At 37.4% G+C, this 24,780-nt stretch overlaps 2 protein-coding genes across 4 annotated transcripts; both read right to left on the bottom strand.

Annotated features, from left to right (window-relative positions):
* Positions 1–447: 447 nt before the first annotated feature.
* LOC109212409 (plant cysteine oxidase 4-like) lies at positions 448–7,929 on the bottom strand. Of its 3 annotated transcripts, none has more exons than XM_019376048.1 (6): positions 7,697–7,929; positions 6,735–7,101; positions 2,332–2,477; positions 2,020–2,167; positions 1,055–1,261; positions 448–966 (listed from the first exon to the last, which is right to left on the bottom strand). In XM_019376048.1, exons 2-6 carry the CDS (start codon positions 6,832–6,834, stop codon positions 848–850), a joined length of 720 nt encoding a protein of 239 aa, XP_019231593.1. In that variant the 5' UTR covers positions 6,835–7,101; positions 7,697–7,929; the 3' UTR covers positions 448–847. The 3 variants fall into 3 exon arrangements, with proteins under 3 accessions (XP_019231593.1, XP_019231594.1, XP_019231595.1); XM_019376049.1 differs by lacking the exon at positions 7,697–7,929 and adding an exon at positions 7,616–7,677; XM_019376050.1 differs by lacking the exon at positions 7,697–7,929 and adding an exon at positions 3,185–3,287 and having other exon boundaries at positions 6,735–6,821.
* A 7,056-nt stretch (positions 7,930–14,985) lies between these two features.
* On the bottom strand, positions 14,986–18,477 carry LOC109212411 (phospholipase A1-IIdelta). Its single transcript, XM_019376051.1, has 2 exons — positions 17,050–18,477; positions 14,986–15,486 (listed from the first exon to the last, which is right to left on the bottom strand). The coding sequence occupies exons 1-2, from the start codon at positions 18,276–18,278 to the stop codon at positions 15,288–15,290; spliced, it is 1,428 nt and encodes a 475-aa protein (XP_019231596.1). The 5' UTR covers positions 18,279–18,477; the 3' UTR covers positions 14,986–15,287.
* Positions 18,478–24,780: the final 6,303 nt, after the last annotated feature.

Here is a 24,780-nt window from a genome sequence, read left to right as displayed (position 1 = left end):
ATTGGTAATATTATTTCACGCAAGCACACTTGTTTAAGAATGTAACCAACTTATTTAATTTTTAATTAAGGAAGTTAAATAGGAGTCAAACTAACTTTTATGTTAATCTGCCCCAGCACATTCTGGTTGTTAGCTTCTTCGCATTCTTCTCTCATCTTTCAATCTGCAGTTCAAAAGCTAGATGGAAGGCAGATAAAAAACGCAATCAAATGAGCATAACTGAGTGTTGGTTGTATGATGGAAACATTTTGCTGGAAAATATTTTCAAGATCAAGTCATTATATGGTATTTGTTTGTCGGAAAATATTACAAGAGGACAAATGATTTCACTTGCGAGCAAAATCATTTTCCTTTACAAATTATTGGAACTATTACTTCATATTACTTGCTTCATCCAACATTAAGACATTCCAGCTGTAATACTCAACTATTATCAAAAGACTGTAGTAAACAAAATTTAGACTCATCATTTGACAAACTACCCTGTGAAAAATTGAACCAAGTTCAAACAAGCCAAGCTTCCCTGCTCAGAGATTGAGGTTTCTATATATTATATGTGTACATCATTATCGACCCAAATGGTCATGAAGCAGAATAGCACGCATAACAAGCGTAAGCAAGCTGGTTAGTTATCGATCAAAACTTCGGAGGACTTGTTTATACTCAGTCTAACCATTAACTAATTTAAGGTGAGGTCAGTAAATTAATGTATGGTATAATGATATGTACACCTCAAATGCCCCACTTTCCGACCAATATAAGTCATTATTCTCATCGGCTGAGACATTACTAATTAATCTGAATGCGTAATAAGAGTTGATGGATAGAACCAAAAGAATCAACCACTTCAAGTTTTGATGACACGGCCCCTGTATTGCCCTCTACGGACCACAAAGTCATCGGGGGGTTGAACTTCTTCCAACCAAGTCACATCTGAGAATGTCACTCCATCCACCTCAAGCTCACCTTAATAAGGTGTAAAAGTACTTTAGCTTTTTAACAATTGAATTTCATATCACATCTATCTGCGCAAAACTTCTCACAGTGCAATTACCTGGTAGATCTCCTATGGGAGACCTTCGAAAATAAGTGCAATGTCGTCCATCCTCGGAAGAGTAAGGTGGAGAAAGGATGTCAAAAATAGCACATGGACTTATGGCTTTGAAACAATGGATGTTGCCTCCAGATGTAGGATACAGAACAGTTGTCCCACACGGAGCTGTCATGTCACAGTCTTTAACAAGCTTTGCCGGTCTAGTACCTGCGCGGGCTTAGCAATAGAAGATAGCAAACACCGATGTGTGTGTATGCATGTACAACTGTATATGAATTCAAGAGGGTCGAGAAGAAGTAGCAGTAAAATCCTTACTAAAATCCTCTAATAATACCCCCGGATAAAATATTAATGAAGAAAAAAGAAAAAACTAAGCTCATAAAAGTGACTCCTTCCAGTTGTGATATAAAAAAATTGCTAGTATCTCTCTAGTCATAAATCTTTCGTCACCCAGTTGTAGTCAACTATCTACGAGTAATATAGTTACATCATACATGCACAACATTCTCACATTTTGCCTTCCCGCTGAAGTATCGGATACAAAATTCTGCATAAGATGTAACTTGAACCTTGACTTTGCAAGTCTACTCAACTTAATATAGTGATTATTGGTACAAGCAAAAGCACAACTACATGATTCTGGTTGAATTCTTGGAAGAGGAGTTTCATTAGGCAAAAATATGCATGTCATGAAACAAATACATGATACCGAGTTATCTTACTCAAACTAAAACAGAAGAGATCTACGGATAACAGTAAAGGCCCGTCAACCCAAGCCAACATAACCAGAACAAGAGAGAACCTGCTACCTAATTAGAGATAACTTAGGAGAAAACAAGCACTAGTGAGGCCTCAAATTAATGGCACACCAAAAACATCTCATGCAAAAACCCTACGTTCTGCAATGAAGTATAATTATACATCCACCAAAATATATCCTGGACATCTACTTAAATAGTACGCACCTTCCGTTGGAACCGAAGGACCTGGAATATCAATCCAATCATAGGCTTTCACGTGAAAGGAACCATATACCAGCTTACTTAAGACGGTCATCCCAGGGTGGTTGTGTAAAGGTATGATAGAGGAAGGTGGCATGCAAAATATCCCCATCTGTGAAAACATCAAAGAGGATAATAACAAATTCAACAATGCAGCTTGCATATCTCTACTATCGGATATTATTCATCCATATTCTCCAAATATAAGCACTCCTCTGCCCCCCACCCCATACACACACAAAAAAATAAAGTATAAAACCATTATGCAACACTTACAGAGAAGCTGTCACATTCATGTATGTGCAGGTATTTGATTGGTGGGGGTGACCGTATTCCTCCATTGCGATCATGCAGAGTACCATTCCAACTCCGCACAAGTTGTGCTTCCTGCTCAAGACCCACATCAGAAGGCTTGATTTTGTCTGAAGCAAAATGAATAGCCGAATGTAAGTAATGTAAGTCATTTCTGGAAGCATAGGCCAAAATGAGCCTGAAATTCACGGGAAGGCCAATAATCACAATATTGACATTTCAACTCATGGCCAAATAAAGTTATTGTAAGTGAGATTTTGGAGACTAAGGAAGAGATCCGGAATCATATTAGTGGGAAGAAATCGCCCAGTGTTTTTTGTCTATGCTGGGATTTGAACTGATGCCCTTGGGTGACAATGGTTACACTCATCCCTCAAGCATGTTTAGATTCTAGCGATATTATTCAGATACTCCATTAGTCGCAATCCACCAATGGCGAATGAGAAGGATTGAATGTGGTTTCTTCACATAAATCTATTAAAACATATTGAAAGCTGCTTAAAGTTCAGCATCAAATATACATATGATTGATAGTCTCAGTTACCTATCTCAAAAAAAAATATACATATAGTTGGCAGTCATTCCCTTGGTCCATACTTTGAAGAAATTAAAGAGAGAAAATATGTATTGAAATCAAAATATATACTGAAGAGTTGGTGATCATGGAATACAAATACAGCTATTTATAGGTGTGAGATACAATTCAATCCTCCAATTAACCATTGAGGGACTAACTTCATACATCAACACTACTCTGACAGCTTTTAGCACCAAGACTTAACATCTTAAAGACAAATAACATATGTTTTTAACCTACCTATATACCAATTTTGCCACCTTTGATACTCTAATAGTGAAGCGCACCAATCCCCTTCCTTTCCACTTTCAAGTCCCTCTGGTCTTAAATACATCCATTATTCCTGCACCTCATTAGTTTCATCACATAAGCTCTATCTCCCCACCTGCCAATCTACTCTCGCCAATGTGGCAAACTGAGTAATGCTTGCATAATTGTGATGTATTAAAGATGCTACTGCATTCATATTGCTGAAACAAAATATTTGAAAATCCCCTGTAATCAAGAAGCCTACTACTCCAACTAGAGCTACATTTATTAACTGGCTGAGAGCCTAGAAATTCTAAGGTGAGGTTCAGAGCAGCACAGTCGAATACAAACTTGTAAATCAGAGTAATCAAAGATGAAAAGTGCACAAAAGCGCCAAGGACAAGAGGAGTTTTATTTGCAAAGTGCAATTGAAGTGTGAGCTCACAAATAAAGGGGTTAATGAAGAAAAAATTGTATATTTTCATTATGTATTTATGCAGGTATAATGCAAGAACTTATAATTATAAGCACAAGAAGTAATAATTTTGAAGAAAATAAGGAATTGAAAAACCCATAATTAAATGAATCATATGAAGTAAAAATCATGAGTAATTAAGTTCCAAAGTTATTTTAAAACTCCTGAGTTAGATGTAATGATACAATTTTTCACCAGCTTTCTTATATTAAGTATCAATTTTTTCCCCAATAAGTAAAAGACTCATTTATCAAATTTTCTTAACAATTAATTTCACTTTGCAAACTGTATTTATTGTTTGTACTGCGTTGTTAAAGACAAAAACTATCAGCAATGAGGTGCATGCACTAAGGTACCACTTAGGGAAGGGAAGTGCTCAACCAGATCTTCACCCAGCTTCAGGGCTTACGCACACTCAAACAAGCCTTAAAGAACATTGTTATAATTAGAATCTATGAGAAGAATTTAAAGTAATCGTGAATGAACATTGTTGAGAAAAAATTTATGATTTTACGAATAGATGTCTTATTATTCTTGAGCAAGGAATGATGGTGTTTTTGAGAGCGAGAAGAGCAAAAAAGCGACAGTGGCTCGCCTCGCTTCAAAATCGAAGCGCACGCTTCATTGAAGTGAAGCGCAATTCTTAAAAAACATAATGTAAACCTTGCAAACACACAATATAAATAATGAAAAAGTTCAATTTAAAAACTTAAAAGTAGGTACCACTACCACCAATTCCTCCATAAACCATAGGACAAGCAAAATCACATAAAAATTAACTTTATAAACTGAAATACACATAAAAATTAATAAATAAAGGCTAAAATACTAATCAAATAAACTGAAATATAATATATATATATATATACAATAATTAACTTTATAAAGTGAAATACACATACAAATTAATTAATAAAGGCTAAAATACTAAATAAGTAGGGGAAAAAAAGGAGAACAAAAATTTCGCACCTGCCCTAGCTATGAGCAGGTGCCTGGACGGGAACAAGATGAAGAAAGAAGAAAGAAAAAAAGGAGAAGAAGAAGAAGAAAGAAGAAAAATTACCTGGAGCTTCTCTGTTGAAGTCTTGAACCCTAGCAACAATTGATTTTGAGAGAAATGGTCTTTACTTAGGTTAGGGGTCTGTTTTGTATAATAAAAAAACAGACCCAAACTTTTTTTTAAAAAAAAACTGAACCAAACTTTTTTTCTTCTTAAAACTGACCCCTCCACCACAAAAGCGAGCGCTTTGTCGCTTCTCGCTTCGCGATAGTTTCACGCTTCTTCTACTGAAGCGAGCGCTTCGTGTGGTCGCCTCGCGTCAGGCATGGCAAAGCGACAAGGCATGTCGCTTCTCGCTTAAAGCGATCGCTTTGTCGCTTTTTAAAACACTGACACTAGTCATATCTGTGAAACCTTGCACTCTCCCCATTCGATGCTTCATGGGTGACACCAGAGGCTATCACAAATGGAGGCTACAGATGATCTGCAAGAAGGACAAGGAAATTTGGAGGATCACATCACTACTCATACTCTTTGCATATTTGGATAGAGAGGAATTCCAAGCCTCTTTTGTCAATCCGGGACAATAGGAGTGCATTACAGGTAGAATCCTCCTACCTAAGAAATGGAAGGGGGCAGGGATATTCTAGAACTGTAGAGCTGTGAGTCGCAACCTACAGAATAAGATGCCAATGAGTTCAAAAATAAAAAAATTCTTTGTTCGTCATTTTTCTCATTCTACATCACTGAAACTGTGTCTTCAATTTCAGTAGTAGAAAAAAAAGGACTTGGCTCCTAAGCTATTTGTAGAGCCCAATTCCCACTTTCTTTTTCTTCTTTTTTTCCTTCTTTTTTTTATCAGTAAGCCCAATCTCCTATTCTGGATAACCAAACCTTAGGAAGAGCCACAAACAGCACCATTATCATGACCTCAATTCAGTAAGAATTGTAATTAGTTCACCCAATGTTGAACAGCACCCACAATCAGCCCTTTGTTTCCTTCTGTCCGTGTTTCTTTTCTCTAAATCATCCACCAGCCTAGTCCATACCGAAACTCTTCCTACGCATCCAGGAAGATTACCTTCTCCCAGACAACTTCCCTTCAAAAGCAATATGTACTTTTCAAAAATCAGATTTTCATGCTATGACCACCAAGACTCTCCTTCATCACAGGTTTAGACGGAGGTACGAATTGATATATCATGTCTGTCCTAAGTGGTAAACATAACAGCCTGAATCTAAAAACTCGATTGACAATGAAAAATGAGTAACACTATCACACAAAAAAAGATGAAATTAACAAAGATTTTAAAGAAAGGGCAGGTAAGGTGTATTTTTGTCTAATGTATCGAAAAAGCACATTAAAGTTATTAACCTCATAACATGCAGAGCCAACAAAAAGCCCTAGCACAATTGCGTTTTCAGATCTCCTAAACAAATGGTCATTGATTTCAAAAGATGATATCAGCTTTTGAACATGAGATATAGCAACAACAACAGCCAGTGTAATCTCACAAGTGGGGTCTGGGGAAACATGAGATATAGATTTGCTTATTAATATTCTTGAGTGGTATAAATTCTCATGCCTACTTTTACAACCTAATATTACTAATGCCTTAATAACATAAACAGGTTCGAGCCGTGAAAGCAGCCACAAATGCTTGCATTAGCGTAGGTTGTCTACATCACACCTCTTGGAATAGGCCCTTCCCGGACCCTGCGTGAACACGGGATGCCTTGTGCACCGGGCTGCCCTATTTTTGTTGTTGCATCTATCAAAACTAAGTTACATTCAAGAGCAGCTATAGCGTCCAATCTCAAAATTGCCAAAAAGATAGTCACTCAAATAGGTTTAGGAGATTCTCAGTGAACATAAAATGATAGATTAAACTTTACCAGATGATTTTCCAGTAAACTATTTTTTATCACACCTAGAAGTAACTTGACTAAAGAAATTAGAAGACAAATAAAATAACCATTTAAACCGCAAGGTGATTGGAATTCTATAAATACATATGACGATGTTTAAGTAAATATTACACAGATTAATTAACATAAACACATACCCAGTAGGGAACAGACTTTCTCGAGAGCATCTTCTGAAACCGGTCCATTAGGCGAAAGTGATGCTTTACAAGCGTTATAAAGCTTTTGTACAGCTGGCATGTTCCGCAAATCGAGAATCGTTATACCCACCGCCTATACAACAAAACTTATCTTGCTGTGGCTAAAAGCTTCGAACTAACCCAAAAATTTTCCAGCCTGAAGGGTCCTCTATTCCCCGAAGACCCCTCAAGAACAACCTTTCAAGCAGAAGAACCTTCAATAACACAACAGGGCACAAACTGGACTGTACGATGCAAACCAAACCGATGATTATACATCCATGTGTTGCTTAACTGATACAGTTCGACACTCTATTATCAGTGCCACCTAGCGAACAGAAGAAATTACCATTAAGCTCGATAATTCTGATCCACATAAAATTCAGCAAGAGTAAATAGAATATGGAAAGAAGAATTATTCAGTGTCATATTTTCGTTTGCAAAGCCCTAATCCCAACCAGACTAGTTACAACATGCAAAAAATTCCCTTATAAGCTAAAAAGCAAGTCTAATTAAAACCGAGGTGCGCTAGCTACTGTACTCTTCACCAGCAACGAAATCTGGATATGAAATTTATCGGAAATTGAAGACACAAATTTATAAATTAAATTAAAATAGAAGAAAGCTTGAAACAAAAAGAATTGAAGTAAGTTTATTGCGAGTGAAAATCGATGTGTGTTCAGTAGATGAGTAATTTAATTGGAAAAAATTTATATCAAATTATGTGCAACAATCAAAATGAAAATAGTATGAGAAAAATTACAATTGAACTGAAAAACTCAATAATTGGACATGAAGACACATAAATAGAAGCATATAAACGTATATAAATCAGTAATTACCAGGTTTAAAAAAAGAAATAAGAAAGAATTATTGATAAGGATTGTGAGTGAAGAGGAGCAAGACAGTGTACAGGATCATACCGTGGGCAGGAGCACAGAGAGTCGAGAATGAAGGAGGAGGAGGAGGATTGAGTTTGCGTAAGAATTGTTTTCTGGGCGTTGGGGGGATTCGGGGCTCCGATATGGGTGATGGGTCGGTGTTCTGGTTATGGACTTATGGTGCTGACCCAGTTTGACCGCTAACTGACCTCGGCTTCCGGTAGAATAACAGAAATGCCATTGTTATTCTCCATTTTCATTTATTTACTCAAATAAAAATAGAAAACATGTTCTTGACGAGAAAGAAAGAAAAAAAGATAAAATAGATTTCATAACAAAAAAAAGAAAGAAAAAGTGGGGGAAAAAAGGTACTTGATTCATGTACCTATTTGATTCATGCATCATTTGCTAGTCTTAGCAATTTATTGATCATTCATGATATAGCACGTCAAATATGGAATCAAAGTGAAACTAAGTGATTACCTAATTGATTCATGCACCTTTTGAAAGCATATTTAGTTCAAGTAGATGGAGAACCTGGGTAAAAGGTTACTAGGTAGTCGTTTGTTTTCCTTGTTCATACTAGTAGTATTAGGGTTAGTTTTGTACTTTTCTAAAAAAATTTATTTTTATTATTACCTGTCATTTCTTTCGCTTTGATTTCTTGTTATTTTGCTGATGCTATTGCTTGTTGCTACTACTTCTTTTAGCATTACCTTTTTAAGGTAGAGATAAATTAAAGTATGCATGTACTTTACCTTCCGCGGACTTCATTTGTAAGATTACACCGAATTTGTTATTATTTTATTAGTGCATGAGACTATTTAATGTTTCGAAGCAGAAATAATGAGAAGAAAAAAACTGTACATACCTCGATTTTCTATCCAAAATGCTGGGGATGTTTGCTGTCCTATATGCCAAAAAAGCTAAAGTTTGAACTCTAATCTTTATTTGTCAATTAATTAAATCCGTGTTCGAAAAATTAAGTACATTGATGTTTGGCTATAATTCCGTATTTTTAGTGTATTACTTATCATACATTTTAGGTACTTTAATGCTAAACTATAATATATTCATACTTAATTGCGCCTATTTATGTGTAGGTATTTTGAAAATGAAATTGAGACCAAACTAAAGATTATATGTATATTTTATACACTACAAAAATGGTTCATGATTATTTAAGAATTGGACAATGATTGAAGTTTAGTATTCTAAAAGATTACAAAAGAAAACAAAAGCCAATTACAAAAGAAGACAATAAAACGTGAAAATGGGAAATAGGGCAAAGCAACTCAAAAGTGAAGCAGAAAGCAGCAGGTCAGGGGCGGCCCGACGAATTTTGTGGCCTAAAGTCAAATTTTACGAGGGACCTTAATTTTTTTAAATTATTATTTTCTTAATTTGAAGTTCGTTTTTCTAATTTTTTTTAGATGCAAAGTTATTAATAATTTTTTTATAATCAATTTTTTTCTAATAATTCTTTCTCAATTGACAATATAGTTAATCCATTTAAACTCTCTTCAGACATTATTGAGATTAGCTAAGATTTTATCAATTTTAATTTTAAAAAACTTCTTTTTGCTAAAGTAACGGTAACAGGAGTTATTAACATTATTATATAAGCAATATAGGCATTTGGAAAAGAATCAAATCATTTTATTTAATTGAGTATATCAATTAAACTGTTATCTTCTAGTTGTATTATTTTTCTTAACATTTTTAATTTAGAAAATAAATCTAAACCGTCAATATCAGATTGATTGTTATGCTTCAAGGAACACTCAAGATTAAGGCAGTATTTTTCTAAATTTTCATCATCTAGTGATCTCAGTTTTTTACGCTAAATAGAAAACAAAAAATATTTTCATATGCTTTGAATTGTTCAAATTTATTTTTGAAGTGGAAAAAATAGTCTTGTCTACAAGTTTTAAAAGTCTTTTTTTTCTTAAAGTTCGTGGCGAGTCAAACAAACCTCATCTAAATTGAAACATATGGAGTATATAATATATTAGGTGTAACAAAATAATGGGGCCCCCACAAATGTGGGGCCTAAAGCAGTTGTTTTACCCGCTTTAGGGTAGGGCCGCCCCTGCAGCAGGCGACGCGAAGGGTAAAGCTCGCGTTAGAGCAGGCGTCGCGAGGTTTCGCGTGTTCCGAGTTCCAGGCCTATTTTGTCTCCTACTTGGTTTTGGACTTGGTTATTTCGTCTAAGTCTTGGCCCTACATATATAAATAATCATTAAACACCAATTTTGGAAAAAAGAGACGGAGATTGGACATATTTGAGAGGGGATTCGACCCAAGGAGGCAAGAACACACTAGGAGCAAGGCGGAGAATTCTTCTACGAGTTTTTCACTTCCTTCTTCCTATTTCTATTATTGGTTATGAATTCTAGTATTGTAGTTATGCATACCGTTATGAATAGCTAATTTGTTATCTAGAGTTTTGATGGAACCTTTTGTAGGATAAATTCTTGTTATGTTTTTATATAATTGACCCATTGGATTTCTCTATTTGTTCAACTATGTTTATATTGTGGTTGGTTGAAGAGCTCTTAATCGACCGTGCCTATTTAGTGTGTACTACTCGGAAGAGAGTGCATATATTAGGTAGTTGTTGAACAACATCACTCCTAACGTATATGGGGGATCAATACGAAGGGTTTAAAGGTGGATTAGGAATAACGAAACCTTGATGCGATCCGAGTGAGCCGTAACTTAGTGCCAACTAGCGTAATTCGAAAGAATATGTCTAGTAAATTGTGGTAGTTACTCGGGAGAGAATTACGACACTCAGAGAGCTCATGATCGGTAGAGAAAACTTAGGCAAATTTATAAAAAAAAACGTAGCGGAAAGGATTCTGACAATAGGGGAAATCATAACTCTAGACCTCCTTAATCTTGTCTCCAATCCTTATCCTTGTTAATTGATAGTTTTACTGCTTTCTAGTATTTGTTAGTTAATTAGATAAAAATATTATAATTTTTATAATTAGGAAATTGTTTGGATTTGTGTTTCTTAGCGATATTGAACAACTGTAGCTAAGCCTTAGTTCTCTTTGGGATTCGACTCCGGACTTATAAACCGAATTATATTTGCAACGATCGCTTAGTCCTTTTTATAAGGCATAGTTGGGCATGATCATGCATGCTATTTTTTTGCATTTCACCTACTTTTACCTCAATTCTCATATCAAGTTGAGCGCAAATGCAAATCAAAGGATATAGTAATTATAAGTAACTGTTAGGCCTATTTTAGTAGTAGTATTATATGGAAAGGCAGTTGCTTTTTTTTTTTTGTTGAGACAGGGATCTTATTCAAATAATAATAGTAGTGTTCATACAGTCATAATCACCCGATAGGGTATTTACTACTTGGCTATTACAAACTATGTCACGTAGGACATTTTTGTTTTCAAAATGAGCAAGTCTATAGCAAACATCCTTGCTTAGTTTCTTGGTAACATAAGTTATGCCTTCCACATCAGATTGTAGTACTTCATTAACAAAAAGGGGTGGGTAATATAGAATGGTAAGATCCCTGCATTTGACATTACTGAGTGCTTCTCTAGCCATCCTGTGCGCCAGTTTGTTGCCCTCCCTGAAGGTGTGGCTGATTGTTTGAACTTTCAGCTGCATTATTAGCGACCTGCACTCGAAAATGATATCATTAAGAAAAGGCATCCCATTTTCCAAACAGTTTATAGCATCTGTCGAATCCATTTTGACTTCTATGTTTGATAGACCCTGCATTCTGGCTACATAAAGGCCTTGTTTCAAAGCCAGCAGCTCAGCGTGAACCGATGAAAAACATGGAACGACTTCCTGGAATCCGACTAACCAATGTCCATTATTATTTCTAATGACACCACCTATACCACATAGAGAGTTTTTTAGAATAAAGGAGCCATCCGTATTAAGCTTCAAAGAATTCCCACGTGGCTTGTTCCAGACAACATTAATATCAATAGGTTTATAAAAAACTTTTTCATTGTTGGTTAATAGCTTATACTACACTGCTTGACTTATAGCATGACTGAGGCTAGGTTTATAGGATAAATTGTTAAAGAGATTATTATTCCTAATAATCCAGATATACCATATAACAAAGGGGAAGAGTTTTGTCCAGTTAATAAACCAAGCGAGGTTAGTAAGACAAACTAAATTTTTACTTTTTGCCTTTCTAATGCCTGGCCCTCCATCTTTCTTGGGTCTTGTAATAGCATCCCAATTGATGAGGTGTAATTTCTTATCTTTAACACTTGATCCCCAAATAAAGTTCCTCTGAATCTTATCAATCGTGCTAAGAGTTTTACTAGGTAACAAAGTATAATGCATAACATGGCTAGGCATAGAGTTCAAGCAGGAGTTTGCTAACACAGTTCGGCCTGCCATGTTCAAGTAATTTGCTTTCCAGGTTCCTAGTCTAGCCACCATATTATCAATCACAAATTGAAAATCCTTAGCTCTAGGCTTTGCATTTGTTATAGGAAAACCTAGGTATTTCCCAAAGACGAAACTTGAACGAATATTAAAAGTATTCTCCAGTTTGGTCACTATGTGAGAAGGACACTTTTTTGAAATAATAATTTTGGACTTAGAATTATTAATAGATTGACCAGATAACTTACAAAAAAGGTCTAAACAAAGTTTAATAGAACCAATGGATTTTTCATCAATTTTGGCCAATAAGGTGAGATCATCAGCATAGAAAAGGTGGGACAATTGTAGATTCCTACTGCCAATTTTAATTGGACTCCAAACTCCTATGTCTACCTTGTGGTTTATGAGGCAAGAGAGCATTTTCATACAAAGGATGAAAATATAAGGAGACATTGGATCTCCCTGTCTTATGCCCCTACTAGGTTCAAAGTACAGAGTTCTATTCTCATTCACTAAGATGGAAATTTTTGAAGTAGTAATGCAGTTCATTTTTAGCATCAACTCCTGGATAATAATAGCATTGTCACAAGCTTTCCTGTTTTTAAGAAAACTGGTTTGGTGAGGACTAATAAGACTGTCCAAAAAAGGCTTGAGGCGATTGCTAATGACCTTTGTAATAATTTTGTAAATGCAATTATATTTCAAAATAATAACTACAGTTAACTACAACTATCTACAAAAAAGAAGGAACAAAGAACCAGTTTAAGCTAGCGTTTGGACATAGATTTGGTTAAAACCTGAAAATAGAGTTTTTGAAGTTGTGTCAAAAAATAATTTTTGAAAGTTAAGCTGTGTTTGGACATATATTTTATTTGAAAAAAAGTTGATGTTTTGTGAGTGGAAGAAAAATTTTCACCCATTTTTTTTTCAAAAACTAATCATAATTTATTTTTTCGAAAAGGAGTAACCCAAATTTATGGCCAAATGGGAGCTAATTATATTTTACCCTGTGGTACTGGTAGGGGTGTACATGGACCGGGTTGGTTAGATTTTTATTAAAACCAAACTAGACCAACTATATCGGTTTGGATTGGTTTGGTTTTGTCGGATTTTTCGGGGTTTTTTGTTAAATGAATATTATTTCAACCTAACTTTGTTAAATTTTTTATAAGTAAATATATGTTTAGTAAAAATTAAGAAAATGGACAAACATATGATCTATTAAAATATTTTTATGGGAGAATTTTGTTAATAACATATGATAGTTACTTTTTAAGTCGCCTGACAATAATTTTTCGTTGATGTATACTTTCAAGGTTAAACGGATTTACTAATTAAACATAAAAATCAATATGATACCTAATTAATGATATGTTCTATTTAATGTTAGATTGTCAAAATACTACTTCAAATTCGAAATAGATACTAGAATTTAATAAATCTTGACATATGAACATGGAAGAACAAAGAGATTGACGTATTTCAGTAACACTTGATAAGAAAGTGATCATATAAATCATTACTTAAGGTTAATAAAAATGGAGTACTTCATATTCTATTAAATATTACATCCCATAAGAGAATCCCAAATATTTCTGAAATTTTTATAAAGAGAATTCTATATAAAGTCTTAAAAGTACATAATAAAAATTATATATCTATACGCCAGTTTAGTTCGGATTTTTTTACTCAATACCAAACCAAACCTAGTTGGATTTTTTAATCAATTTAATTTGACTTTTCGATTTAGCGTGATTTTGGGTTCGATTTGCACACTCTAGGTACTGCTGGGTCACGAGACTGATTTACATGTAGTGAACTGTCCTAGAGAAATCGAAATTTGGCTGGTGCCAGGTTGGTAAATTTTACTATTTCAACTTTCAAGATCTTAATTTAGCTGAGATTGGACATTTAATACGGAATACTTATTCCCGGAGATATTTTACTTTGAGTCTCACATGCCATGTCATACTTGTGTGAGACTCTTCAAAGCTGGACATTTGGACTAATGGGTCCCACTTTTACCACCATTTTTCTCTCTTCTAATTTGTCTTTCTCATCCCGAACAACCTATTTTAATTCCTTTTTTTTACCCTACCAGAAAATTCTCATTCACTCTCCACATCAGAATCCCAAGACATCACTTCATTTTTCCTTAGCACAAAACTCGTCTGTGTAGAAGAAACGACAGCTCCTGGGGAATAATATGGGTGACAATGAAAAATGGTTTTACTGGAAATGGGTTTAAAGCCTGTGAAGGGGATTGTGGAACAAATTAGGGTGAAAAAGTTACTCTAACCTATTTTTCGTCCCTGTCAACTTTGGTTTTCTACTTCTCCGTTTAATTTTCTCCATTTCAAATTATTATTAACTAATTGTTAATGCTATCTTTTTAAGTATGTAGATTGATTTTTTTTAAAGGAATTTTTTTTCAACGCCTGAGAGAACCCACCACGAAACAGTCAGAGCGACGCAATATTAATTGAATAACTGTGGGTACAAAATCTGTTAAGAGTTAGAATTGGCCTTTTCTGGTATCCTTAAACAAAATCTCCATGTTTCTTGCTTTTTGTTTTTTACCAAATAATGATGAACAATCATAAGGATATCAATTTTACTGCAAAAAAATCAGCTGAAACTACTTTATTAATTTAGCTGCGGCTAGTTTTAGATGAAAAGCTTTGTGATTCATGAAGTGCTTTCATCTCTTTTAAACACAGGTGAGGGGAGAACTAAAAGAGTGAGAAAACAAATTTTTGGCTAAGGAAGGAGCCAGAGATATTTTGGAATTTTGATGTGGAGAGTAAAATAAAAAAAGGAAAATTAAAATGGGCTGTTCGGGTGAGAAAGACAAATTAGAAGAGAGAGAAAATGATGGTAAAAGTGGGACCCATTAGTCCAAATGTCCAACTTTGAAGAGTCTCACACAAGTATGACATGGCATGTGAGACTCAAAGTAAAATTTCTCCTTATTCCCGTGTTGAAGATATGGACTACACATTTTGGCAATGAAGTGAAAAACAGAAAACATACTTGTGCAACGAAATTTCCCAAGTTTACATTCGCGAACAAGTTCAATGAAATGCTTCCTTATCATCCTAGCAGAAGCTTTTAAGCAATACAAATCAATATAAACTTAATACAAATAAATTTACACAGATCTCCCCCTTTTTTTTTTTTAACAAACATAATAATTTAACGTGGAATTAATTGCACTTTTCTTCACTTGTTATGAACAAAACGAGTACTAGCCGTGTTTGCCAAATGGTCTAAACATAAAGTGACCTTCTTTATAAGTCTGTTTGAATACTGCTTTGGTTTTTTGGATGAGGAAACGAGAGTCTTTTAGAAGAGCAATGTGTGTGTGTTCCTCAATTTCATCTTCAGAAATTGATGTTATTCCATCTTCTACTCCACTTATACCATCATTTTCCAGTGAATAAACCCTGGCACCAGAATGCAAAAGAAAAGACCAATAAAAAATTCGTAACATAGAAAAAGAGAGCTGATCAAGTATGACTTTGATTAAACCCAACATCATATATATGTGGAAGATACTGAGTGCATACACACTTAAATATACACTTAATTACTGTTTCCGACTCAAGCTATGTACACGATGAGAATTGCTTAAAAATATACTAAGTTAATCCTTGTTCTATTGGTTTAGCCATTGCTACCAAGAGGGCAAAGGGAAAGAAAGAAAAAAACAGAGCAACTATGGATTGGGATAGTGCTAGGGATGGAAAAAAGCAGGTAACCATAGGAGCAGAGGTGTACGCAAGAATTTTCGTTAGTGGTGTCGTAATTTATAGAAGAATAAAAATAAATAAATTTAACTATCATATTTCTACACAAGAAATAAGCCTTAATCTATTGGTTTTGTTGAGTCTTAAGTTAGAAAATTTTCCGAGTTAATTCTGCGTAATCACAATTTTTAACCATAGAGGTTCTGTCAGATATTAGGCAAAAAACACATGCTAGTTGAGGTTTGAACCTCTAACGGTTTAGAGCAAAATCAAGTACATGATCAACACGCCAGGAAACAATCTATGTCAAGTGGTGTAATTTTTTTTCACTTATTGGTTTCCTCATAGTATTAATACATATATTTAGTATAATTTTCTGACGAAGTGGTGGCGATGACACTGCTTCCTTGTAAGTATGTCCGCCCCTATATACGAGCGGATTTAAGTTTTGAAATTTATGAGTTTTTACGGCACTCTCAAGTTAATATTATAGTTAATAATTGTTTCAAAATCAAATGTTTATAGAAGATCCACTCCTAGGTAACAAGATGTCAACCCCGAGGAAATGACAAGAACATAAGGTGATTTGATTACAACTAAATCACAAGAAGCATATATATATATGCAAGGGTTAATGTTTCTTACAGAATCTCATCATACTATCATGTTCCACGCCTCAACCACGAGGGATAAAGTAGCATAATTTCTAGAGAAAAGAATATTGTTTTCAAATAATTGTCAACCTATGGTGAAAAGAATATTGTTTTCAAATACTTCTAGAACAAAAGACACTTGGTTTTTCTTTTTCTTTTAAAAGACCCAAAAAAACCGAGTTTTTATGTTGGGCCAAGCAATATGCCCTACCATTTAGTAGGCGTTTGGACATAAACATAATTTTTAAAAGAAAAAAAATAATATTTGAAGTTAAGTTAGAAAATAGTATTTAAAATTTAAAATTATGTTTAGACATGAATTTCACTTGAAAAAATATACTAGTAATTTTGTGAGTGGGAATTTTTTTTTTTTGAAAAAGTGGTCAGAATCACCTCTTGGTTTTTGAAAACTCATTTTCAAAAAAACACATTTTTTATAAAAAAAAAAATTGAAAAACAAAATCTATGGACATTTTAAGCAAATAAAGAAGTTGGACCTACTCGCATTTGACAAGTCTTAAGGCACAATAAACAAGACCAACGAAGAAAAGAAACCACTAATTAAATAACAAGCCACTCATAGCAAATGTGGAGAAAAGGTCAATACTCAGGAATTGGAATGTCCTCATCTGAAGGTGGTGCAAGAATCCATTCTCCATCTTCAGCAAGAACAACCCCTTTATTCTTCTCAACCCACCAAGATCCAGGAATCAAGATCTCTTCTTTCAATATACAACTTGACTTATTTACTAAAGCCAAACTTCTCTGCACTTTCAGCTCAAATTCTTCATTTTCCCCATTCCAACCTGCTACAATATGTAACATTGCCTGCAAATTATGCCAATCGCTTGGATTTTTCGTGTCCTTTAAACTCGGTGATTTTCTAGTATCAATCACTAACTCAATCCCTGAATTAACATACCCTAATAAAGAACTTGGATAATGAGTTATAAGATCAATCTTGTTCTTAACATGCAAGATTTTCAAATTTGGAAACTCCTTTAGCCTTTCGTTAAAAGCTTTGTTCCCTACTTGTGGACTACCAAAAATAATAGCTGAAACTGGAATATCTGTCACCCCATTTTCAACAAGATCAAAAGCTGCTAAAATTGATAAACTAGCACCAAGACTATGCCCTGTAAAAGTTATACTCAATTTCTCATCCTTATATTTTTCTCTTAAATCTTCAATCATAGTCTGAAGCTGTGCTCTAGCACTTAATCTCGTAAAGGGCGATTTTGGGTCACTTGAAACATAAATCTTGAGCCACCCATTCATTACTTTAGGCGCGTTTTCATCATCATCGTCGACGTTGACTCCATCACCATCATCTGATTCAGCTTTATTTAGCGATTTTGGATGAAGCAAAGGACCAGCAGATTCTGGCTTAGCACCAAGAACATTAATCCATTCATAATTTCTCGTTGTACCACGAAAAGCTATATAAATTTCTCTACGACCCAGATTTTCACTAATTTCATCATTCGTTACAGCAATATAGCCAATCCAATTGGACTCACGATCCCAAGATTCACGAGAGAGAGAGTGAAGGAAAAGTGCTTTGTGCGCACCAACACGAGCAGTGGCATAGAGGAAACTGTAGACTTTGTAATCTGAAGCCGATTCGAACATGACTTTGTGGAAAAATGAATTTTTGCCGTAGCGGCTACTGCCACAGTACTTGGAGTTTTGGTCATTGTTGAAAGCGTCGTAAGTTGCTTGACAAAAGTCGCCGCACCGGAGAATCAGTCGCCGGAGATGGAGGTTTAAAGGATCAAGAAGATTTTCCCAGTTGTTGCTTCCTAATAATTCATGCCATGTTGCTTCTGTCCCCATTTTGTGTAAAAGAAATGAAGATAAGACTACTTTGTTTTGTGGTAGGAATTTTGATCAAATTTTTTTGAGCTGAGGAGCTAAGAGCCTAAGGCTAAATAATGACAGAGGTTTTTGAAGAAAGACGCTGTCTTTCCTTACTTTAATCAAATTGGTAAGTAATACGTAATGAATTTTTTTAATAGCCACGTTATGAGCCAAGAGGGTGGATTTTGTTAGATGATTGGACATAAAAGGTGTGAACTGTCATACGAAGCGGGGGAACATAATGCGTTAGAATTGAAATATTATAGACACGTTTTTTGCACACTTCAATCAACAATATTATTTTTCTTAATCTTTCTGTTTACTCTTAAAATGGATAACAATTAAAATTATATGCATTTTTAAGAATACGTGGATTGATTTCACACAAGTAATCAAGAATGTTAGATAAACGAATTAAAGAAAAATAAATAACCAAACCAGTTGTGATGTTAAGGCCCTCAGATTTAAGCTGGACAACAATTTCATCCTCAATCGAACCCTCAATTCAAAGCCAAATATATATGAAGAACTACGATTAAAGTAAGACTTTTCAATAGCTAGAAAGCAGAGAAATAAGTTTATATTGCCTTGATATGCGTGTTACACTGTGTCTTATTAAAAAAAAATGCTTCCCCTTTATATAGCAGGAGAGTTTCATCCCCGGTATAATTCTAAAAAGGTAAAAACCCTCCTTTCTTGTCAATCACTGATCCGCTACCGACATTGGGCGAGATATGTGCCGTGATATCCGGTGGGGCGCGTATATCACAACCCTCTGTTAGTCATGTGCAACTGTTACCATGCTTTTCTAGGTCTCGGAGCTCGTTCTGGGTTTGTGGAAGTATTGTCTTATCAGACCCGGTGGCGAGTACTCCGTTCGGGCCTCGGTACGAGAAGTTCCCAGCTTCGATTCCGATTCTACATAGTCGTATCCTTACTTTGTTTGACCCACCGGGTAATCGGGGCATGCGTTAAGCCCGCTTTTACCCGTATATAGATAGTCTCCTCATTTCTCAGAGAGCAGGTTTGCCGAAATGACGAGAAACGATAGATGAACCCCGATTCCTTCCTTCGTACGTTACAACCGAGATGATGGATAAGCCGAAACGTCCTATCAGTTGCGTCGTTTTAACTTCGGACACGTGTCGATCATCGGTTGGTCGTCTTCGAATGTGAAACATCGCGTATCGATTATATTTTCCCCTAGAAAAGCTTCGACCTTTTATACCTCTTTCACTTTTCGATCCTAGCTTTTACTTTCGAATTTTCTAACAGCTCTCAACTTTTTCAAATCTTCATATTTTCATCTTTGATCTTCAAATCTTCGTATTTGTTCTTAGATTTTTACCAAGATCTTCATCCTACCTTTAAAACTTTGTACTCTTTTCCTCAACCTTCATACTTGTTTCTTCAAACCTTCATACTTTTCCCCTAAATCTTCATACTTTCCAGATTAAGATGGCTAAAACTTCCAAATTAGTTCCTCAGTAGGCTGCCCCTTCATCTTCCCACCCGGTCACAGATGCCGAGGTAGCTACTCCTGAGGTGGCTGCAGAGCCCCCCATGAAAAGCTTTATACCCGGGGGCTGTTCAATCGGAGATGACTTCAAGGTCAAGAAGGCCTCCGCCAAACAAGACCCAGGCGAATGAGCATGGAGATACATATGCTCCATTACTGAGGATACCATTCCCATAGTCCGAGAGGACTGTAAATGGGAAGGCAAAGATGTGGTTGTTTAAGTGTCGAGAGGTTGTTTTTACTGAGGATACCCTTCTCGGGCCTGAGGATGATATTACTACACATGTGAAGGCATATTTAAGTGTTTACACTTATCCCTTCACGTTGGGAACGGTAGACCCAGTAGTCCTAGCCTTTTGTAAGAGGTACGAGGTGTACCTCGGGCGAATCCACCCGTCCATTTAAAGGATCGCGATCCTCCTACGTCATTTTGTGAATAACAACGAATCCCCTCGGTTCACCCTCGACCACCTACTCCGTCTGTAAAGTACCCAAATTTTCTAAGGGGGGCTAATCAAGCTTGTTCACCGAGCCATCAAGGCTCCCTTTTCGAGCATCGATGAAGATCGAGACCGAGGTTGGCAGGGGCATTTTGTTATGGTAAAAATTAAAGATCTAATCCCCTCCGACTTCCTGCCATTCCCCGAGAAGTGGATTGCATATCGTAAGTGTAGTCTTTCCTTAAGCTTCAGCCTTCCTTTATTTCTCTTCTCATCACTAGTTTTTATGGTCGTGCAGCAGTTGCCCGGGTTCCCAATGCGGTCCCTCGCTCAAGGAGTGGATCAAAGGAATAAGCAAGCAGATGTCCTATTATGAGCGCGCATGGTGCAAACTTTCGAAGGGCAGATGGGAGGCACGTTCTCATTGTAAGGCTTCTCCCTGAAATAGTTATTAAAAAAACGCCCCAAATTTACGTAATGTTGACTTTTCCCCTTTCCTTTACAGGTTTGCCTAAGACCACTGAACTTAGGCTGCTGGATGGGGACGAGGATGCGTCCTTATCCATTGATCCTTCCATTTCAAGATAGCCAGGGGCTGCATAGGGGGAGAATAAGAGGAAATGAAAGTCCTCGGATTCCTCGGACCCCGAGTTGAAGATAAAAAAGAGGGCGGCCACCTGGGCTCATAAGACCAAGAAGAACACTAAGTCCCGGTAACAAACTTTGACTCTCTTCGCTGGCTCAGGGATAAGTCTGAAAAAGACGACATATTTGTCTCTCATAGATTGACCTTTGTCGGGGTGCAGGCGGCAACCGACGAAAGGAGCCACGAGGCCGATCCCCTTCCGACTCGAGAGGCCAAAGTGGAGACGAGGCTGTGACCTCCCGAGAAGTCGTTTCTGTTTCGAAGGAGGTGACCGGTGTGATAGACATCATCGAGACGCCCTCCTATACCGAGTCTATGCTTAAAGAGGCCCAAGCGGGTAGGGAAAAGTCAAGCGACGGAGTTCATGGTGTGGATGACGCTCTCTACTCCTTCTTCGATGGCGTGGATATGTCCACTTTGCAAGTTTTTTCGGGTTAGGCGACCTGGAGATCCTGAAGAAGGACGTGCCCTTAGAAATTGACGGGCCGACTTCAAGCCCAAAACTAGTGAAGTAGTTTCCTGCACAGAGCGTGGACCCCGTCCGCAAGAGGACAGTCATTCTTACGGTCCCGGAGGATGCTTGGGTTCTATCCTCTCCTGTGGGAATAGTCAGCTACCTCCGATGCCTGGTGATCGAGGAGGATTAGGCAAAGATGAATGAGGTGGGCGCGTCAAGTCTCTTCAGCAAGGCGCAACAGGCGCTGAAACGGTAAGATATCAATACTTTTACACTTCCTTGTGAATTTCGCTTAAGTTTTGATGTCTCTTACCATTTTCGTTGTTTTACAGGCTTGGGTTCTTCACTATGAGAGCTTTCTCCGATACTACTTGGAAATCCGCCAGCTCGAGTTCGAGCTCAAAGAGCAGGTCTGGAAAAAGGACATGTATAGGCTCCTTAGTGAGCAACAGGACGGTGCCATCAAAGACCTTCAGGCCGAGCTGGACAAGGCTCAGAGGGAAGCCTCGACCCTGAAGAGGGAACATGTCTACCTGGTTAAAAAGGTAAAGGTCTTTGAGATTAACAACACAACCTCGCAGGTCCAACAGAAGATTGACCTGATCGACCAGCTCCGAGTCGAGATCAACGAGGTCCAGGCCATGGCCGATGGGTGAAAAAATAGAATGGACCTACTGGCTTCAGAGAAGGAAACCACTAAGGCGAAGCTGGCATCGGTTGAGAACCAACTCCGGGTGGTGAAGGATAAACCTGACAAATGGTCTCAATTGAACGATGACCTCCGAGCACAGCTGAGCTCGGCTGTCGCAGAGGGGGACGCCCTTGGTAGATAATATGAGTCAGTAAAGTCCAAAAAGGTCACAACCTCCGCCGATGCCAGAGAAATGGTGGCCCAATACAAGGCCGATGTGGAGTCAGTCGAGACCCACCTGAAGACAAAGGCTGAATATATGAAGCGACTGTCCCAAAGAGAGACCCTCAAAGAGAACCACGCCCGAGGTTTTGACCTATCGCTTGAGATCGAGGAAGCCAAAAAGCTCGAGGTCGAGGTGAAGGATCTTTACGAACCTGAAGGTGCCGAAGGCTCCGACGGTTCTCGCGGCGGCCAGTGAAGACCAGACGTAGATGCCTTAGTACTTTTTTAGTCTTTTTTTGTTGTTAATTTTTAGGGAATTTTTATTGGGCCTTTGTAAATATATTTCGGAATATATATGAAGTTTTCCCTTTCTGGCAATTTTGTGTCATTACTTTTCCACAATTTCTGGCAATTTCTTGTAATCTTTCTAATGTCTTAGCATACAATCAAATGTAGTTATAGGGCATTCCTTTTCAGAGGTCCAAATAGAGCCCGTCCTCAATACAACTTTGTTTGCTCGACGCTTTGAAAACTCGGTGTGACCGGAAGTTTTTTCAAGATTCTTAAGTGATTTTAGACGATGATTTTGTCGAGGGTAACCTTTTAGCAGGTTTTGAGTTCTTATAAAGGCCTTACTTTCTAATTACGAGCTTAGGACATCTCCGAGCCATTTTTAGGGTGGTTTTAGCCTTTTGTATTTGGGCACCGCCTAATAGGTTTGGTGCCTCCAGGATTTAGTAGCCCGGGTGTCCGAACTTTTTTCGGACGATAATCCCCGAGTAGGGGTAGCCCTTGGGCTCGATAGTCCCTGAGTAGGTGTAGCCCGTGGGCTCTTAGGATCTGAAAATTAAGAGGCAAAAAAATCTGTAATATCAAGGTGAAACTTTCTTTTATTTCTCAGTTTGTAAAGTACATGATCGAAAGCGCATAAAAACTTGTATCATGGCTAGATTGGAGTATGTGAGCATGTTTCATACGACCGTTTAGCCCTTACAGTGAATCTTAACCACCAAGCCTCAGCTTCTAGCATACATGGTTTTTCCCTTTTCCTAGCTAAAAACCTTAATCCGGGGGTAATGGCCCCCAATAGTTGAGATCGAGCTTGAGAAGGCTAGGATACTGTTGACGTGAAGTGAATGATCATTGACTTCCGATTTGAGACCGGTCTTCGAATCTAAGTTAGTGCATTTTATTGTTGCCTCGTTTAAATCTTGCCGAAAAACCCATTTTGGGACAAAGCCGGTTCAAGGGAAAAAGAGTGCAATGCGTGCTTTCAGACCTAATAGCCACATCCATCCTTGGCCGTTGCCTGCAAGTGTTAGTTCGATTCATAACATGATTAAAGAGTAATTGAGATCGTGCCTTAGCGGTAGTACTGCTTCAAGTGTGTCACGTTCCAATTGTTCGGTAGTTGCATGCCGTTTCCTACTTCGAGTTGTATGAGCCTTTGCCCGTAATTCTGACGACTCGATGCAGTCCTTCTCAATTCGGTCCCAGCTTCCCCTTGTTCAGGTTCCGAGTGTGTAATGTTACTTTCCTCAACAGTAAGTCACCGATCTTGAAGTGTCGGAGGTTGGCTCTTCGATTGTAGTATCTTTCTATCCGCTGTTTTTGGGCGGCCAACTGGATTAGGGCGGCTTCACGCCTTTCATCCAATAGTTCCAGGCTCATGATCATGGCCTCACTATTTGACTTTTCGGTCGCATATTGGAACCTGAGGCTCGGTTCTCCTACTTGGACTGGTATTAAGGTTTCATCCCCACAGACCAATAAAAACATGGTGGCCCCAGTACTAGACTTCGAGGTCCTACGTATGCCCACAGAACTTCTGACAGGATTTCCTTCCATTTTCCTTTGGCGTCAGTCAACCTCTTTTTCAGGTTTTGAAGTATGGTTTTGTTTGTCGATTCCGCCCGTCTGTTCCCACTAGGGTGGTAAGGTATTGATAGTATCTTCTTAATTTTGTGATCTTCGAAGAATTTATTTTACCTTGATGCCAATGAATTGTCTCCCATTATCGCAAATGACTTCAGTCGCTCCCAAATTGATATATTATATGGTCCCAGATGAAGTCAATGACTTCCTTCTCCCTGATTTTTTCGAATGCTTGAGCTTCGACCCATTTGGAAAAACATCGGTCATGAATAGTATGAATTGAGCCTTACCGGGTGCCCACGGTATGGGACCAACGATATCCATTCCCCACTTTATAAATATCCACGAAGACAAAACCGAGTGGAGTAGTTCTCCCGATTGATGGATCATCGGGGCATGTCTCTAGCAGTCGTCACTTTTTCGCACGAAGTCCTTCGCATCTTTCTCCATTCGGTCCAATAGAGTCGGCCTTGATTAATTTTCAAACTAAAGATTCTGCCCTCGAGCGGTTCCCGCAAGTGCCTTCGTTAACTTCTCTCAAGGCGTATTCGGTATCTCCCAGCCCCAAGCACTTGGCTAGTGGACCGTCGAACATTCTCTTGAACAATTTCCCTTTGACAAAGCTAAACCTGGCAGCCTTGGTACGTAGAGCTCTCGATTCTTTAGGATCCGAGGGCAATTTTCC

This window comes from Nicotiana attenuata, unplaced genomic scaffold, assembly GCF_001879085.1.
Source record: "Nicotiana attenuata strain UT unplaced genomic scaffold, NIATTr2, whole genome shotgun sequence".
In the NCBI taxonomy this organism is placed as follows: Eukaryota; Viridiplantae; Streptophyta; class Magnoliopsida; order Solanales; family Solanaceae; genus Nicotiana; species Nicotiana attenuata.
The sequence above is the reverse complement of the archived record's forward strand: the minus strand, read 5'-3'. Positions and strand labels throughout refer to the sequence as shown.

Excerpts from the sequence above, each read along its gene's own strand:
- LOC109212409 (XM_019376048.1), bottom strand. The coding sequence starts at position 6,834 with ATGCCAGCTGTACAAAAGCTTTATAACGCTTGTAAAGCATCACTTTCG. Across the intron at positions 2,478-6,734 it reads GAAAGTCTGTTCCCTACTGG|ACAAAATCAAGCCTTCTGAT; the intron begins GTATGTGTTTAT and ends ATTTTGCTTCAG. Across the intron at positions 967-1,054 it reads TCCCATAGGAGATCTACCAG|GTGAGCTTGAGGTGGATGGA; the intron begins GTAATTGCACTG and ends CACCTTATTAAG.
- LOC109212411 (XM_019376051.1), bottom strand. The coding sequence starts at position 18,278 with ATGGGGACAGAAGCAACATGGCATGAATTATTAGGAAGCAACAACTGG. Across the intron at positions 15,487-17,049 it reads GAGGACATTCCAATTCCTGA|GGTTTATTCACTGGAAAATG; the intron begins GTATTGACCTTT and ends TTCTGGTGCCAG.